A 19,165-nucleotide genomic window follows, 5' to 3' on the forward strand; every position below is an offset into this window, starting at 1 on the left:
TACAATGGAAGGGATTTGTGCATATGGAAGTAAATTTACTCTACATATATGCAATTCACATATACAGCAAAAAAAAAAAAATCTCTGAATTAAGAAGCAGAATAAGTACTGACAGAAAAATCAGTATTATATTGAAGCTCCAACCTAAAAGCAAATGACACTGCAAATTTAATTCACAATGTGTTTAGCTTGTTCACACTTGTCAATGCTTTTTCTGTACAAGCATGTTGGCACATATGGAGATATAAGGCATGGGCTGCATGAATTTAACAACACAGACTGAACAAGAACACATCTCCTAGCAGATGAACTGCACAATTAAAAGGAAAATTTGTCAAATTGTTCTACATACTCGAATGAGCAGGTCACAGAAGTTTTTTGTTTGGTTTGTTTTGTGTTTGCTTTCTTTCTGTGAAGGGAACAACAGTGCACACTCTGTAGATTTCACAATTTCTGTTTGATATCAAAGAAAGAGCAAACCAAAGTAAGAGTTGTGTACAAAACAAAAGCTGTTTACAGAATGGGCAAATTCGGAAAATTAGAGGACCCTAACAGTTGGAAGGGAATTAATGTCAGTGTTGTCTGTATCCTCTTCCTTCACCCCAGTTACCTAAAGAGGAAAAAGAGAACTTGCAAACTCACTTTATAATATTCACATAACCTATTTTAATGTCACATCTAGGCACTGCAATGTTTTTCCCTTTCATAATGTGAGGGAAGTAAATACTGGTTTAGAGGTGCACAAGGGAGGATAAAGGGTACCGGTGCCCTGCTGTACATATGCTCTGTAGGTACTGGTGTATGCCTCCACTTACATGCATACATCTGCCTCAGATGGAAACTGTAGGATGCCCTGAAGGGATCTTATGGTCAGAACCTGAAGGAACATTTCAGCCTGCATTAGAAGCCAAGCTTGTATACACCCCCAAAATGTGTGACTTTATTTCATAAACAGGTACTGGTAAAAGACACTGAAAATAAGAAGGGCATGTTAGAGTAGTGCCCCTAACTAGATGAGTATCATTCCAGAGTGAATACACAGTTTGCCAGACCACTTGTTAGGCACACTTTCAGTATCATTCAGCAGACTTCCTATTAATATCAGGTTGTGCAGGCTCTTGCATGCTTCTCACTGGGCTCAATTTCTTGGGCAATAAAGATGAGAAGCTCTCTTCTTGAAAGGATGGGGATTTCCCTGTCATCTTTGAGTTCAACACCAAAATGAGTTTTCTCAACTGTAATCAGCCCTCATCAGCAGAATGTTAAGCACATATTCAAAGAAGGAAAAAGAAAAATCCACCCCCAAAACCTGCACTACATATTCTGTTGTGAGGCATTGCATTGTGCTATGCCACACAGCCATACCTTTTCCATTGTGGAAGGACAAATTCAGATCCTATTTTACATATGACAGAGATGAATTGGCCTTGCAAAGGATACAGTGAGAAAGGATACAGTGAGATATTCCAGAGGGAGCGTTATGAAACTAGTGATGAAGGAAATGTGTTCTCTGACATTTCAAATGAGGCATCAGGAATATTTACCGGAACCAAGAAACAAGTATCTGTCTCTCCCATGAGCCAGTGGCAAGAGTTTTCATCTGGAACACAGGGGATGGTGACACAAGCCCCACACCTGGTAAATAATTTATACAAATTAGAAACACTCCTAAATACAAATAAAAGAGCAGAAGATAACTGTCCCAATGTCAATACTCTGAGAAATAGCGTTTGCAGAAGATGAGACCAACAGGGCAAGTTTTTCAGTTTTTGTGCTATTTCTCCTGCCATTGGTGACTGTACTTACCACTGATTCTGCTTGCAAAGAATGGTCTGTTGAAGTGACACCTCACCAGTGTCCCTACTCTAAGGACGGATACAGATATGTCCCTAATCCCTTCTCCTTCCCACGAGGTGTTACAGAAGATCGAGACTACCCTTCCAGCTCTCTCTTGCTCTGCTTGCAATCTGGAGTCTTACCTCCCCAAGTCAGTCAGCTGCTCCTAAAGAAGCAATCTCCCCCTTCCTCTTGATGGCTCCACCCAAGTCACTGATTCTTTTTAACACAGTGCAACATGGAAACCATGAGCAAAATCCAGTACTGCCTGTTACAGCTTCCTTTGTGAACCTGCGCATTACAGTTTCAACTTTTAACCTTAATATCACCAACAAAACTGCAAAATCCTCCACACTCTCTTCAGGGGAAAAAAAATTATCCAACAAAATCCCCCCCCCCAAACCTCACACAAAAACTGAACACTTCATGTCTAAAGAAAGCTCCTTATAAAATCATGGCTGAAGAAAGCCATGAAAGCTTTTCTCTTAAGCCTGTAGCTTTCTTCTTCTTGGTCCTTTCTACACTTTTGCTCACTACTCAGCCCAAATTTTCCTTGATGCCTGACAATGTTGACATTTCAACTGTAATCCTGAGCAGATTCTTTTGCAAATCTGAACCAGAGACCAGAGCCTACCTGAAAGCTGATTCAGGCTGTGATCCTGTGATAATCTCCATGCAGAGGAAACACCAGAGTCAGGACCTTCGTTCTGAAGAGCTATTGCTCACTACAATTCATTGTCAGTGCAAATAAAAGCTTCACTCTTTCCAATTTCTTTGCTACAACTACCAAAAGGCTGTTTTCCTAATACTTAATAGAGTTTCACAGCACAGACATGCAAAGTTTCAGCACCAATCCAGGCAGAATACAAATTTTAAAAATGAAAACTCTAAGAGTAATAATAATCAACATAAAGCCAGAGATAACATAACAGCCCTGGTAAAACACATCAGCATTATCTCATTGCTTTTTCCCCCAAGTAAGAAGCATGATTCAGGACAAGGCAGGCAAAAATGCTAAGTATCAAACCTGACTTTAGAAATCATGGAGAGAGAACATATTCACATCTAGATTCTGTTCAGTTAGTTTCAGGGAATTTTGTGACTCATTTAAGAACAATTAGAAGCCTTGTCTCTCCATCACATTCCACCAATCTTACCCCCTTTTTTTTTTCTTTTTTTTGAAACTGAGCTAGGATGTCAAACAATGCCCACAGCAAATCAGATGGAGTCTCTTGTGACTGTCACGAACACATGCTACCTGCCACACACACACACTTCATACCTGGTGTCAAATTACAGTGAAATCTTGCTTTGATTAAAAATAATCCACCACCACTCTTTCCAAGTGAGAGAAGCTCAGTTTGTAATTAGTGTCACCCACACTATGCTCTAACAGTTATGATTATCAATGTAATGACAAAGTGATGCTACATATACTCAGCTAATTTAGCCCCAGGCAAGAGAGTGTGGCATTGTACTCTAGTACAGATGTTGAGCAGGCAAAAAGATAGTAGTCTCTCAGAAAGAACAAATGAAAAGAATAAGAGATGTTAAACATCTAATAGGCAGATTGGCACAACCAAAGAAGGTGGAATATGGTAAAAAGCAGGAAAGTTTGCAGGTCACCTTCTCCCACAAAGAATTCTACTTAAACTTTATTTTTACCTTACAGACCTTAAACCACAAATAAATAATGTGCTATAAAGTGCCTAAGAAACTCGGTTTCTTGGTAGTTCAGCCACTGCACATACAGAATAAGCAATGTAAGGTCTGGCCAGCTCTGAATATGACCTTGTCACAGAAGGCCACCAGGTTTGTCAGGCAGGATTCACCAAGGGCAAATCCTGCCTGACAAACCCAGTACCCTTCCAGGACAAGGTCACAACATTAATAGATGAAGGCCGAGCAACTGATGTCATTTACCTGGACCTGAGCAAAGCCTTTGACACTGTCCTGCACAACATCCTGGTCTCCAAGCTGCTGCAGTATGGGTTTGATGGATGGACCGTTGAGTGGAAAAAGAACTGGTTTGATGGCTGAACCCAGTGGGTGGCTGTCAATGGGTCCATGTCCAAGTGGAGTCAGGGATCAGTACTGGGACCAGTGTTGTTTAACATCTTCATTGGCAACATGGACAGTGGCATTGAGTGCACCCTCAGCAGGTTTGCTGATGACATCAAGCTGTGGGGTGCAGCAGACATGCTGGAGGGAAGGGAATCCATCCAGAGGGACCTTGACAGGCTGGAGAGGGGAGCTCCTGACAACATCATGAGGTTCAACAAGGCCAAATGCAAGGTCTTGCATCTGGGTTGGGGCAATCCCAAGCACAGATATAGGCTGGGCAGTGACTGGCTTGAGAGCAGCCCTGAAGAAGAGGACTTGGGGTGCTGGTGGATGAGAAGCTCAACATGAGCCAGCAGTGTGCACTTGCAGCCCAGAAAGCCAGCCAGAGCCTGGGCTGCATCAATAGAAGCATAGCCAGCAGGTCAAAGGAGGTGATTCTCCCCCTCGGCTCTGGTGAGACCCCACCTGGAGTACTGCATCCAGTTCTGGAGCTCATATTACAGGAAGGACTTGCTGGAGCATGTCCAGAGAAGGGCCACAAGGATGATTAGAAGGATGGAGCTCCTCTCCTATGAGGACAGACTGAGGCAGTTGGGATTATTCAGTCTAGAGAAGAGAAGACTCTGAGAAGACCTTATTGTGGCCTTCCAGTATCTTAAGGGGGCCTACAAGAAAGCTGGGGCGGGACTTTTTAGGGTGTCAGGTAATGATAGGACTAGGGGGAATAGAACAAAAATAGAAATGGGTAGATGCAGATTGGCTGTTAGGAAGTTCTTCAGCATGAGAGTGGTGAGACACTGGAACAGGTTGCTCAGGGAGGTGGTGTATGTCCCATCCCTGGAGGTTTTTAAGGCCAGGCTAGATGTGGCTCTGAGCAACCTGATCGAGCATGAGGTGTCCCTGCCCATGGCAGGAGGCTTGGAGCTTGAGGTCCCTTCCAGCCCTAACAATTCTAGAGATCACAGCCCCATGATTTCCACTTCAATATTTAACAGCCTGACAGAGGTATTTAACAGGAACACCGCAAACCTTCTAAAAGGACAATTATATCTTTCACCTTGTGTCCACTTTGTGGAAGGCAGAGTTAAGCAAAAGCACTACCAAACTTCTACAGAAATAAATCAATAATATAAAGAGAAGTTTTGTACTCCCAACTGTGAGCACGTCTTAAACACTCAGTAGTTTCACCTTCCTCTTGATTTCCAATCCAGGCATTATGCAGAAGGGATAAAAACTACAGTACATCCATTTCACTTGAGCCCCTTAGAGGTTTATTTTCCCCCGAGAATGACCTCCCATGCACCACTACAAGGCTGACTGATAGAAAATCCAGTGGAATAAGTTCTATAAAGTGAAGTCAAACCAAAATAAACGGAAGCTCTGATGGCAAAAGAAGTCACTTCCAGCTTTATTTGGTGAAAGAAATAGCAATATCCAACCTCTGGTTCCATTTCTGGGTTTTGTTTGATTTTGATATTCCTCATCGTGCCTGATTCCTGCTTCCTATAAATAGCAGTAGTAACCATGTCTGTGTGGCCACCAACACAGCCATAAAGCTCTACCTGTAGTAGCTTGAAGGACTAAGGGCTTCAAAATCATGAAGCTGCCTGTTATGTACTGAGCACAAGATTATTATTTATTTACAAATCCTGAACAAAGTCAACTTTCAGCATTTGGCAAGACTTCACACACTATTTGCCATGAGGGGCACCTAGGTGATTAGTTTCTAGGGAACACAACCTATGTAATTCAAAACCCTTATAGTTTCATACATATCTCACAGCTCCGATCCTTCAAGCACTTGTTATTACAGCTACTCAGATATGGTAAGTGTTTATTGACTTTGCATGTTGAAATGTGAACCAACAGGAACTTAAACATAGCTTTCAAATACCCAGTTACTCTCTGCACTGCATAAAGTTTTCCTGAGCAGCAGATAAGGGAATAGATTTAGACAAGCTTAGAGCAGCTATGTGCAAGAATGTGCACAGAAAAAATTTTCATTCTGATACAGGTTTGGAAAGCTTAGTGGCAGCATTCAGGTACTGTGATCAGTAAAAAACACACAAGAGCTGACACTCATCACACATGCCAGAGTCCTCTACAGATGGGCAGTGCTAGGGAAGGAAGAGTAACCATTTGTTCATTCAGCTAGAAGAAGGTAGAAGAGTATTACATGTATCATTTACCTCCTAGAAACATATGGCTCATAAAGCCCTGAAGAAAGACCATAGCTTAAACATGTTAGAAGTCTCCCAAACAGCCTCTTCCTCAGCAAGTGAGGCATTTTGTACCTCTGGCTTTGTCCTCTTCACCCAATGCAATGTGCCCACATCAAGTTCTTTAGGGAAGCACAACAAACTGTGGGAAGAAACAAAATTTGCACTGTCTCACAAAGTAAAAATACATACAGCACATTTAAAAGGAATTAAGACATTTGACCTCAAAATGCTGTATTATAAATTACTTTAATAATAAAAAAATAAATTAGTCCACCTCTAGGCTCAATCAAAAGTCTTGTCCCATTGCTGGGATCAAACATGTACCAATAATGCAAGTCTCTCCATCCTCCACCTCAGCTCTTGCCAGGGCTCTCTGATTACAGAAAAGCTTCCTTTCCCCTCAGAGAAAGGAGATGAAATCTCTCTCTTAAGCAAGCCACAGTCTCCCTTTCTGGCTTTTTGTTTTAGAGGTCTGTCAGAGAAGGTTCAGATACACTATTAACCCGTTCCCAACTTGTGGATGTTTGCATATTTCATAATAGGAAGTATCTAGATTGAGATTTATCACAATGGAAGAATGAACCCTTGTGCAATTAATTACAGGGAAGGAGTCTGTTTCCTACTTTATTGGCTTAGACAGTACCAAAAATTAAACATTAGTCATGCCCTGGTAAAGTCATGACCCCCCTTTTTTGTACAGCTGTACCCTTTTTGATTGAAAAGGGACGAAGAGGAAAACATCTTAAAACCTCCGTATGAGGAAACTTTAGTTAGCTACCAGACACATACCTCTCTACAGACTTTCCCCTCCACACACTATAACAAATGTCTAGTTGTTTTCCACTTGATAGCTCCCCTTTCCATATTTAAAAATGTCTTATTAGGGCTGTCAGAAGCCTTGTACTCTGCAACGAATGGATTCCTTTATCAGAGTTTTCTTTTACTTCCATCTCATGAAACACTTGTGCAGCAGTACAAGTGCCTTAAAAAAAGAAGTTTCTTCCATACTCTTTAAAAGGCAAGTGATTTTCTTGGAGTGTTATCTGAATGACAAGGAAGAATAGAGACAGGAGACTACCTCCAAATACTACCTCAGAAGACATTAAATCAGACACTTGAAACTTTAGTGGAAAAAACCAACCAAACATGCTACAATTCAAGCTTAAAATGAAGTTCTGACATATTCAAAGAGAACTCAGTACTTGCAGAAACTACACAGCAGAAAAAACTCTATCTTTCACTGCAAGAGCCAGCAAAATTACAAGCTGCTTAGCCAACGATCAGCTCTCACACTAAACTGCTTACGTGAAGGCTTGTGAGTCCAGGCCCTTAAGCAACCAAAAGCCAGCTGCCTTTGATCATTATGTCCTCCAGGAGCCCATGAGGACACTGACATGTTCTGCAAGCACAGAGGATGACACTAAAGCTTTTCACTCCTGCAAACTAAGTATCAGACAGCAGTGCTCAGAGCTTTGAGTTGTGACCAATTTGAAATAGTACCTTAGGGCTAAAGGTCTCACTGCCACATTATTCAGTTTCCAAAACTGTGACTACAGACTAGAATTACAGACACTCCACTGGTGTGCTGCATATGACACTGTATTATTAACAGATGACACTATGTTATTAATAATATTCAAAGTTAAGTGCCAGGCCTGTAATTCTCCCTCATTTCGTGCTAATCTCTTGGCAATCAAATAACTGAGCCTGCCCATCTGGAACCAGTGCCTGACATGACATTCCCACGGGCTGCCTGAGTGGTCAGTCCCCTGAGCTGACAGCACAGCAGGGAAGGTTCCATTAGCACAGACATGTCCAGGATCAGGTGGTTAAAGCGGCAAGGACAGAAAGAAGGTGGCAGCACAGCTCACAGCAAAATGGAACGGTCAGAGAGGTGAAGCAGATTACCAAAACCGAGAAAAATAGGATGAAAACTACTTTTTCTAAAGAAAGGCTGCAGCGTGCGAGAAGGGACAAACCCGCTCATTTACATCAAGATTAAGATGTGTACCGAGTTTCCTAACACCATAGCATTGCCCTCTTGTTCCTCCTTCAGCAATTCCTGCCCACAGTCAAAAGCAGCCCTCTCCCAGAGCTCATCGCTCTGCAAGACAGCCATCAGTGCCACCTCCGTGCCGGACCACGCCATGCCGGCAGGCAGCCGGGTCCCGCACAAGACCGCAGGTCCCTGCCGTCCCCCAGGCCAAGGCGGTAACACTTTCTTTCCTCAGGCAAAGTGCCTCCCACGCCGCTTCCAGCTCGGCCAGCTCTGTTCTCCCTGAGCCCCTGCAGCCCCGCTGGGCTTTGCCCACCGCGTCCCCTGCCCCGCTCGCCGCCAGCGCCGCGGCAGCGCCACTCGCTCCCTCCCCTCCCCGCCCCGCGCTGCTTTACGGCAGCCGGCTGTGGCTTTGCGGCCGGCCCAGGTGCCGTACGGCGAGCCGGGGCCCAGAGAGAGCGCGGCCCGGCGATCGCCAGTGCGCGGGGCCGGGACTGGGGCCGGGGTAGCCATGGTGAGTGCGAGAGGGGGCCCTGGCCCGGCGGGTCTCGCCGTGGGAGCCGTGAGTCGTTTGTGACTGGGCGAGTAGCTCCTAACCCCTTCCCCAGACCAAGCATCTCGGCTCGTCCTTGGCCCGCCCCAGCAGTGGTGCTGAGGGGTCCGGTGCCCTACGCCGCGCAGGCCGCAGCGGAGCCCGTGGCTCCTGCGCCCCTCCGGCGCCGAAGGGGGACGGTGCTGCCGGGCTGGGTTTTCCTCGTCTCCCACAGCGGTGGGTGGGTCCTGCTTCTCCTGGGCGCGCCTGACCCCCAGCTCCGCTGCACTTTTGCCGCTGTGCCCCTGCGGTCCCTTAGAGCGGTGTCGCAGAAGTAAATCGTGTTACGATCGCTTTTCCCTCTGTTTTCAACTTAGGTGTTAGTCCGACCCGCTGTAGAGTTTGCCGGGTTGGCTAGCCTTTTTTATTTTTTATCTTTTCATTTGGTAAACAAATACTTTGTTTTCTTCCCTGTGTAGGCCAGTACAATGGTGGCAGTTGGCTTGACCATAGCAGCAGCTGGATTTGCAGGTTTGTAGAGGGCACTGAGCAGCCAGTTGTGCTTATCATTGTCTGCTTCAATACTGATGAATTTTAAGGTATTATAATCGCAGATACAGGCCACTTTTTTGGGGAGAGCCTGTGTTGAGTAATGTTTTTGTAATGATATAAAAGATCAAAGTTCTTACACTCTTATGTCCCCAGAAGGTTTATTCCATGTTCTAATCACCATGTTCCCAGTTGCACTGAATTGTCAAATCTTTTATGAAGCACTGTACTTAGCCTTGTTCAACACTTGATTTATTTAAGGTCGCTATGCAGTGAAAGCTATGAAGCAGATGGAGCCACAAGTAAAACAAGCACTTCAGAATCTACCAAAAGCTGTAAGTTTTTTGTATTATCAGCATCATTTTATATAAAAACTGACTTAGGGTAACTACAGACTGTGATTTCTGTAGAACATTGCTGTATCTCCTTCTCATACTAAGCACAGTTTTGTCAGCAATAAAAGAATCTCAGCAATTTTGGTGGTGGCTGACTAACAGAGAACTTGTTTGGTCAAATTTAAGTATAACTTAAGATACTCTATTTCAACTGAATTTCTTATTACAAGTGCAAAAGAGGCTTCATAGTATTCATACAGACTAAAATCTTAGTCAGCTACTAAAGCACTAATACATAGTTTTAACTGATGAAAATTAGTAGTTTTTAAACTATCATGTTTTCTCTTTCAGGGCTTCAGTGGTTATTACAGAGGTGGATTTGAAACCAAAATGACTAAACGAGAAGCAGCTTTAATACTAGGAGTGAGGTAAAAGGAAATGTGTTAGCAATGAAAGGGTGAAAAGGAGGCTGTGGTGCTAACTAGTTGCTGGCGTGCTTTGAAAAGGGTACAGTTCTCAGTGCTTAGGACTGTCCTATGCTCAGCTTCTCCTGGGAATCTCACTGCCAGCTTGGGGCATATGACGTGACCAGTCAGGATTTTCTGTACTTGGGATTCTGTGCTGCGTGTTGGTTAGCTTAGAGCTTACTCCAGCTTTAGGGACGTCCATACACCTGCACATCTCTGGCACATTCAAAAAGCCACGTACAGATGCAGGTAAATACACCATTTTCAGGAAGCTTTGAGCTTTACTCTGTGGTTCCTGTCATTGCTAATGAATTTCTGATACATGCAGTATGAAGCTGCTGCAGACTCACTTCTTGCATGTGGAGTAAATTCATTGCGGTAGCTATCCGGCCTAACATAGAGACTTCAGACCAAATACACACATTAATAAGATACAGAGTAAGAACCAGTTCTAAGGCAACTTCCAGCTGTAAAGTTCATATAGAAACCCTTTGTGGTTTGTTTTCTTGGGGTTTTGTATGTTGGGTTTTTGTTTGTTGTTTTTGTTGGGGTTTTTTTTGTTTATTTTGGTTGGGTTTTTTCTTTTAATCAAGAGCAAATTCTATTTTACTTACTTGAGGAAGTTGTCAAAATAAAACTGTAACAACATCTTTTTGTTTAACTGTGTGAATGACCCCACCCCCGACACTGGACTGCTAGAGCACATCCTCTTAAGCTTAGTGTTTTGGAAAAATCTGAGAAACCCTTCCCAGGACTTAAAAGTAACAGGAAAAGATACACCTAAGCCAAAGGGCTTGTGGATAAGAGAGTGCTTGCTTCGTCTAAGACATCTGGGGGGAATTTATGAGGCTCCCTAAAGTTATTTTTCTTTCTCTTTTAAAGCCCTACAGCCAACAGAAGTAAAATTAGAGAAGCTCACAGACGGATAATGCTTCTGAATCATCCAGATAAAGGTAAGTGAATCAAGTCACACTGATTGACTAATGCATCTTTTAACTCAGATTTATAGAACTGTGTAGGAAAGAAGTGACAGACATACAGCTGTCTCAGCTACCAACAAATTACCCACAAAACTGAGTGAAAATGAAGTTGAGGGTGCCATAATCCTCAGGGGTTTGGAGCATATTTTTGTGTTTGAATGCTCTAAAGCAAGCTGACACATCCCAGCAGGTCAGGTTGTTACTTGCTCTATTTGCTGTGCCTATCAGATTAACACAGAACATTAAAACAAGATGAAGTTGCTGTAATTTTAGATGAAAGCCCAGCATGTATTTGCGTGCTTTATGCACCACATGAGCCTGAGTTCATCTGAATGCATTGGGAATTGCAGCCTTTAGGCTTCTGTGTCTGTTGAAAACACTAAATTACAAAAGATTTCTTTTTGTGGCACTCTGAAGGTTCAGAATCTAGTTAATAACTTGAGGCTTCTGTATTTGCTCTGTTTACTTCAGTGAGTCAGAAGCATGTGTTAGCACTTGGTGTGTAACTTCTTACTCCTCATGTGTCAGAGGACACAGTCTCAAGCTGCGCCAGGGGAAGGCTAGGCTGAAGGTGAGGAGAAAGTTCTTCAGAGAGAGAGTTGTTAGCCATTGGAATGTGCTGCCCAGGGAGGCGGTGGAGTCACGGTCCCTGGAGGTGTTCAAGAGGGGATCGGACGTGGCACTTGGTGCCATGGTTTAGTAGCCATGAGGTCTTGGGTGACAGGTTGGACTTGATGATCCTTGAGGTCTTTTCCAACCTTGTTGATTCTATGATTCTATGATAAAAGGTAAAATAGCTTCCTTTAAAGTGACTGTTGGACTTGATTACTTTTACACACCGGAGTCCAAGGTAAATCCTTGAGCTATGCCTTTCACAGAAAATATCTGGAAGAAGTTAGCTTCAGAATTAACTGTATTATGTGCAGAACCTAAAAATACCAGTCCAAAGCCTGCAAGGACCATTTCACATCTTTTACGTGGCTTAAGTTAGTTAAATTAAGGTTCAGGTAGAGTAATTCTAGTACTAGTAAATGGTAAGCATGCTGTCAATCCACCCTACAGATCTTTCCAGTCATGGTTGGCTACAATGACAGTGCATTTGTATTGTGGATTCTGTTGCAGTGTCTTCCTGCGTCGTGTGTGCCGTATCTAAAACTTGAACTGCTCCATTGGTACAGCAGCGGTTCCTACACTGCCTTGAACTAGGGGGAATGAAGGTTTACCTTGCAGACCTCTTAGTTTAATGCTTCTGTATTCACCACAAACTTTGTGCTTGAAGTCATTAGTGACCAGCCAACTTAGGACTGATAAAAGTGGATTAAAAACCCACTCCAGTAAACCAAAAGCAACCTAATAGGAACTTGCTGTCTGCATACTGAACTGCTGCAGTGACTGATGTGGCTCAGTCATCATGCAGCTTGGGCTGAGTAACATTCAGAGCAGACTCTCACTCCTCTTTCAGTGTACTGTGCCATTAACAAGACAGAGGGGAAAAAAGAATATATTTTGCAGCTAACTGACACGAGGTTATCTTTCTTGTAGGTGGCTCTCCATATGTAGCAGCCAAGATCAACGAAGCTAAAGATTTATTGGAAGACCAAGCTAAAAAATGAAGGAGAAAATCAAGAGGGTTTGTCCATACAAATAATTATTTTTGATAAATGGCTTTAAAGAAGTTCTAATGTCAGTCTTTGACTTATATAAATGAAGCTGGAAGCATGAATCCACAGAGGTACTTCCCTCCCCACTCATTTCTTAATCACTTCTTGGGGAAACATTTGCAGGAGTGAGGCTTAAAGTGCTTTTTGTAGCTCTCATTTTTAAGGCAGCAAAATCTGCCACTGAAGAAATAATTTTCAGTAGAAAGGAGTAATAACTTTGGCCAATGCATGTTACCAGATACAGGTAGACTTCCATGCTGTTACCTAATTTTTGTTGAACTAGCTGTGTTTAAAGGTCATGCTGCTGCTCTTTCATATGCCAAAGTTAGCATAAGGAGCTGGTCTAAGGGGGGGAGGAGTGGAAATCAGGAGGCTTTATGATGGATGTGTGTGGTTGTCTGAAGAAATAAATTAAACCATGGACTTGTCTTTGCCTTGTCAAAACAAGGTAGGTTGAACTTCCCAAGTGTCATGGATTTTATAGTAACTTTCAATTTTTAATGCATTTTATAGCATATAATAAATTCTAAATTTGCAAAAGCACCGTAATGTTATATGTTCTCTTAGGCTACAAAGTTAGAATTCACAGAGTAAGGTTTGCATTTATAGTAACTGGGAACCAGCAAGATACCTGAGCTGGATTATCCTGCTGCATGAAGCCCAACATATCCCAACAGCTGTGTTTGTAAGTATCCAAGGGCTCTGTCATACTCCCAAGACTCTCCCTAGTCTTTCTGCAAGTGCAGTAAAGCTGCTGTATAGCACAGGTGAGAGCTGGCATCCCTCTGTTCATAAATGTAGGGGGTTTCAGAGCCCTTGTTACTTCAGAGTAATAGAGTATGTAGTCGTGCATCCTGTGTGTGAGTGCTTGCTGGCTGCTGTCACTGCATTTCTGTAGGCTAGTGCTAGGCTGTTCAGTAAGTAGTGCCAGAACAACAGTAAGAAAGAGTGCTGTGCCTTCAGAGGAGAGGACCAGATTAGTAACAGTATGGAATGGAAGGTGTTTCAAACCTGTGGAGAGAGAGAGAGGAGTAACTGCTTTATTACAGGTGGAAAAAAGGACCTGGAACATTGCCATGCAGCAGAATGGCGCTGTAGCTGTTTTTCCCTGCCAAATAGTGCTGACCTTTTAAACCTAAGGAGGAAGGAAAGGTAAAAAAGCTATTAATTTTGTGGCCACCTTATCAGGTGAGATGCTTGTGCACACTTCAGCTAAATTAAATGCATTTGTTCTCCAGAAGGGTACCGTTGATAAGCATCAACACGTATTAAAAACTGCACATCTGCTTAAATCAAATACGTCCCCAACCCTACTTGGTACAGTTCTTTTGTAGCTTCAGAGTACTTATTTTTGTCCTTAACACCTTTCTGGGTGAAATCAGATAGGACAGAGCACGAAGTTTGCTCTGACTTCTTAGAACATATCCTTGCTCCCCAGAGGCTTTTTTCCCCACACCTGTTTTGTGCTTCCTTGTTCCTGTTGATGTGCCTGAAAAGATGGGTTAGTGAGTCACACTGCCAACTTCTCAATCAAAAACTGCATCTGCATTAGTTCCTATATATGTTAGTCAGGTTATGCGATTCTCCAACAGACGGAGTCTGGTCTTAAACTCGTTAACTGAGGTTTTAAATCACCTCCTTAAAGAAGGGAAGGTTAAGATGTTAGACAACTCTCTTAGGAAAGAGTTAAAAGATTCAAGCTGCCTCACAAGTGAATTTCAATTGTGGGTGTGCGCAGCTTGAAAATGTTTGAGTCAATTGTAATTTAAATTTCTGATAGAAAGAGTCAACAGATGGAAGATCAAAGTTTATTTTCTTTTACTACCAGCATACAAAAAAAACATATTGCACATCAAACAACCAAAACAAAAATAAAAATACTCTACTAAGGACTAACATATGTAGTTTATACAGAATAAACTTTCTGGAAATTGATCTTTTCAGTAGTTCAGGTTATGTCTTAATGGACATGACTAATTCAGCTTAGTGTTAACTAAAGCTATGTTTGATTTTTAAATACTGTACAGTTTAATAAATAAACCAAACAAAGCCTCAATGTAGAACAGTCACTGCCAATGTCACCCAGTATCCCTGCAGATTATGAGAATTTAACAAATGTATTCCAGTGGTCTGCAGATTTTTTTTTTCCCTCTACATACAGCATTTAAAAAACATGTATTAAAACAGACCAGTTTCCAGACTAAACTAATGGAGAAATTACATTTCAGTGCAAAATATTTTAGACTGCATTTCTTTCTAGTATTCCTCAGGTGAAGAAGTGGTTGCATATTATTAAAAATGTAACAAAAGCAGCTAATGCTTTCATAAAGAGTATTATGTTAGGGATCCCCCTCACATCTTTGCCATATTTTGAAAACAAAATAACATTTCCTATAGCCAGCAATTTTTGTTTATTTAAATGTTACATATACTATCTCAAGGCACATCTGATGATATATTTATAACACAGTAGGTGTCAAAGTATGTTTAACATATGATTTCTTCAGGATCCCTCCCCTTTCTGTATTCCAAAATGGAGGAACTGAAAGTGCGGTGTCAAGACTGGCGATCCATATTCTATCTTTGGCAAGCTTATACAAGCACTATTTTAAATGTAATGTAAAAGAACTGTAAACTAGGAACTTCAGTTTATGAAACACCATTCAGTACTGCTTCTTCCTGGTTATTCCCATCCTCTTGAACAGTGACTTTCTTCTCATCAGGACTGTGCTGTAGTTTAGAAGGCTCATCCCCAGAAGTTGTAGCAGGACCATTCACTGCCTTTTCAGAGGGGCTGTTTTCATCAATCGCATCTTTTGCCTGGCAAAACCAAAACCAGGGTAATGTTAAAAACTCCCTAAAAATACACAGTGTTAGCTGAATTTCCCTCTGGCTCACACAGCAGCTTTGTAATAAGAAACACCTCGTCTGTCTGTGCCAGTACCCTGTCACTCACAGAAGTATCCTGTAAATGAGAAGGTCTACCAGACACTTGTGAGGAAATCATGCCAAAGTAACCCTGAGATAGCATATCCCCAGCACATCCCAAAGGCTTTATTTCACCACTTCCATTTGTCTAAGCCAACAAAGACGTTAACTGAAAAGCTTTTACATCCCTTCCAAAATGTACAGAGGAAGATCAGATTGTTAATCATCTAGCAATGGATCTTTCTTATTTTGCTAAACTCTGCCATAATTTGCAGCAGTAAGTGCAACGTCACTTCAGAAGTAGAGGAATTCTGCTGTATTCAGTAGCAGATATTATTTCTCCATGACATCTATAAAGCCACTGAACCTTTAAGGAGAACAGGTCTTGAATCTACCATCTGCAGCAGTAATTCTTTCTACAATATTTGGTACAACTTGCTGAACACGGTACCTTCTAGTGTATTCTCTCTATAGAAAGTGTTTTAAGCATTAGTTCCCAAGACTCATCCACAGATACTTCACATCTAACTATGCAATGCTGCGTTGCTAAGTGTAGTATTTCACAATGTGTGAAGACTTAATTTGAGTGTTACACTGGTCACTGAAGTCTGCAGTGAGAGTCCTCCAGTTGATGTCAGTTCTGCTTACTCTGGGCTGTTACTGCTTTTAATGATTTATGTTGGAACTCAAATGCATTTGTAGTCAAGTGATGGTGATCTAAATGAAGCATTCCTCTACTGTCTTGCTGAAGGAGAAGAAGAAAAAAGGAAACAAATCAATCATCTTACCGTTTCTTTCTTGGTTTTGGCTAGTGGCTCCTTTGGAGGGTTTCTCTGTCTACTTTGAGATTCAGCTCGTGATATATAATCAGCTACTGTTACTGTTCAAGGAAAAAAATTACAGTGATGCTCACATCAGAAATACAGCTTGGCATTAAGCTTCATACGACTTTTCTGTGCAAGTTATGCTATAACTGGGAGACAAAAGGCCTTCACACAGGTAGTGACTACATAGCAAGGATCAATTTGCATTGAAATTAGTGGTGACAATCTGAAGGTAGAATCTTAAAATTCATAAACCAGTAATTTTGGTCCAATTGGAAATTTTATTGGAAAAGAAGGGCTTTCTGTGCTAGGTTTAAGGAGACCAGACTTCAAGCTTTTTGAAGTCCAGACAGTTTGTCATTGGGGTTTTACTGTCTTGAGCAGTGAAGGATTTCATGCTTACAAAATGAAGATCAGTTAAAGAGAACTGAGGGAGGTTCAGAGTATGATATCACTTATGATAAATCAGCCTTCACAGCTTTGTTACTTCCTGAAGCAACTGGCCAGAGAACTGCCCTCCTCCTGCTACTCAAAATGCAATCTGCAGTTAATCTGGCCCGTGGGAGGGGGTTCATGGTGCTGTGTACAGACACTGGAAGCAGCCCTGTGTCAGCCCCTGCTCAGAAGCGGGACAGCTGTGTTTGCACTGGTACAGCCACACTTACTGCATGCTGGCCAGGGGTTTTCTGATCTCTTTCCTTCTTACAACCTCAGCCTCTTGTAGCCTGGTTCTGTCTTATCCTGCCCTCTTGTAACCACACCAGTTGAGAGTCAATTCTATCTTTAGAATACAAGGTACTACAGATTTCAATACACACGTGTATCTTGATGAGCTAAAGCACATTAGGGTTGGCAAGCATCTGTTGAACAGTCATCATATTTAGTATATCATGCATTCAGGTGAACTATTTTTCTGGATATAGGAATGGCTGTGCTAGAAAAAAAATAGAAGTAGAGCACATGCATCTTCTGTTACAGTAACTGGGCCTATTACAACTGGGTCCTTGTATAGTTGTTGAGATTCTGCACATGGAGAATTAGTCTTTAAAATGAGGTTCTGTACCCAACTCCCCCAACGTAAAGCTGAGGTATGTTTTATGCACACAGTGTAAGACACCAGTTCTTAATACTTTTATATGTAGTAGGAACCCAAAGCATATAGCCAAGTAAATCAAATAATACAACTAGATGCCTGAAGTACATTGTTAACATTTGGGGAGGAAATGTCTTCTGTCTCAATTTCACTCACTATACAACTAAGGATTTATGAAGAGATTAGACTGGGAGAGCATTTTTCCACAAACCCACTGTAACTACCCATGCTCTTACTGTTGCATTTAAAAACATTTATTATGCAAACTGAAAATGATATCTTAAAGACATCAACAGAAAATAACTGACAAATCTTCTCTGGGAAATTGTTTGGCTCATAGGATATTTGAATTTGAAAGAGATACCATAGCTTTTGCAGAGATGTCTAACATCCCTTTAGGTTGCTGGCTGAAACCAAATTTTACTTGTTCTGCCCCTTTATAAACCGATACCACTTGACAAAACTAGCCTGGTGAGAGGTAATGGGGTATTCTGGGGTTTGGTTTAGGGTTTGTTTTTTTAGGGGGTGGGCACATTTGGGTTTTGCCTACCCCAAAGGTCTAGTTAGTCTAATGCAACAACTTTTTTCTTCTTAATCAAATGTTGTGTTAGCACCACAGATATAAGGAGGACAAATAAGGTGAAATTTGGAACCTGCCAATCTAGAAGACCTTCTGTTACTACCTCACCCCATGAATGGAACAAGCATTTTCTAAATAGGGCATTCTATGGAAAATTAACTAAGTTCACCTTTAACGTTTCGAGTGTTAGTACACACAAAAGAAATGCAACAAGCCACAACAAAAAAATTGGAAACATGCAATTTCACTTAAATTCCTCCTCCTTCCCACCCTCAATTTGTAAATGACTTGCAAATATTCACAAAAGCTGAGGAGTGATAGCAGCAGTTTGACAGGGGCACAGGACCAGCAGACCCCCGTGAGCTCCCTCACAGCGCTCTGTCCAGTCACCCAGACCCTGCCATCCCGGCTCGTCGCTTCTCAGCCAGCGCTGAAAAGGTTGTGTCACGTTCCGTGCAAGTGCACAGATGCAAGTGAGTGCAGATCATGGACCATCGTGTTTGTCTTGATCCTGGACCACTGAACTCAACAGCAGTTTGGCTGTTGTCTTCAATGAGAACTGGATCAGAAGCGTCACTTGTATGTCCAAGCAAAAAGTTAGACATTATAAATTAGTGTCATTAGGCAGATTAAGAACTTTCATAAGTTCTTCTAGTAGAAGAGATGTCTTTCATCTTTGTCTAGTAGTCTTATTAGTTGAGTAACCTTTTTTAATTATGCAGCTATATTGTAAAACAGCAGACACAACATTCTCTCATGCTTTTGACCTGAGATTACCCACAGCTCCACTCGAATTACCTGGCTGTCTATCTTCTGCCTGACCCCTGAAGCGACGCCTGCGGCTACGATTGCGTCGCTGGGGTTTTTTGTCACTATCATCTGCAATTGCAAAGTTTACCATGAACTATTTCTGATGATAAAATAAATAAATAAATAAATTCTTCAGCAGTTTCAGCATGGGGCATTTACAATTGCCTCTTTTTTTTTTGTTTGTTTGTTTAAACAGGCTAAGCAAGACAGGCTACAGCAAAACAGCAATTTCATACTGAAAACATACACAAGAATGCAAACCCTTGATTTTACTTTTTGCTCTAGGCT

At 42.0% G+C, this 19,165-nt stretch overlaps 2 protein-coding genes across 3 annotated transcripts in view; one reads left to right on the forward strand and one right to left on the reverse strand.

Annotated features, from left to right (window-relative positions):
• The first annotated feature begins 8,546 nt into the window (after nucleotides 1-8,546).
• On the forward strand, nucleotides 8,547-14,084 carry DNAJC19 (DnaJ heat shock protein family (Hsp40) member C19). Its single transcript, XM_054166953.1, has 6 exons — nucleotides 8,547-8,632; nucleotides 9,130-9,181; nucleotides 9,461-9,534; nucleotides 9,886-9,962; nucleotides 10,884-10,954; nucleotides 12,524-14,084. Exons 1-6 carry the CDS (start codon nucleotides 8,630-8,632, stop codon nucleotides 12,592-12,594), a joined length of 348 nt encoding a protein of 115 aa, XP_054022928.1. The 5' UTR covers nucleotides 8,547-8,629; the 3' UTR covers nucleotides 12,595-14,084.
• A 311-nt stretch (nucleotides 14,085-14,395) lies between these two features.
• FXR1 (FMR1 autosomal homolog 1) overlaps nucleotides 14,396-19,165 on the reverse strand; it is a 36,369-nt gene continuing 31,599 nt past the window's right edge. The window contains exons 15-17 of one of the 2 annotated variants that reach the window (XM_054166160.1): nucleotides 18,866-18,946; nucleotides 16,359-16,450; nucleotides 14,396-15,462 (exon numbers count right to left, since the gene is read on the reverse strand). In XM_054166160.1, the coding sequence (XP_054022135.1) occupies nucleotides 15,292-15,462; nucleotides 16,359-16,450; nucleotides 18,866-18,946 (344 nt within the window). In that variant the 3' untranslated portion in view covers nucleotides 14,396-15,291. The remainder of the gene's footprint in view (nucleotides 15,463-16,358; nucleotides 16,451-18,865; nucleotides 18,947-19,165) is intronic. The other variant, XM_054166161.1, reaches the window with a different exon arrangement.

This window comes from Dryobates pubescens, chromosome 13 (genome assembly GCF_014839835.1).
Source record: "Dryobates pubescens isolate bDryPub1 chromosome 13, bDryPub1.pri, whole genome shotgun sequence".
Lineage (NCBI taxonomy): Eukaryota > Metazoa > Chordata > Aves > Piciformes > Picidae > Dryobates > Dryobates pubescens.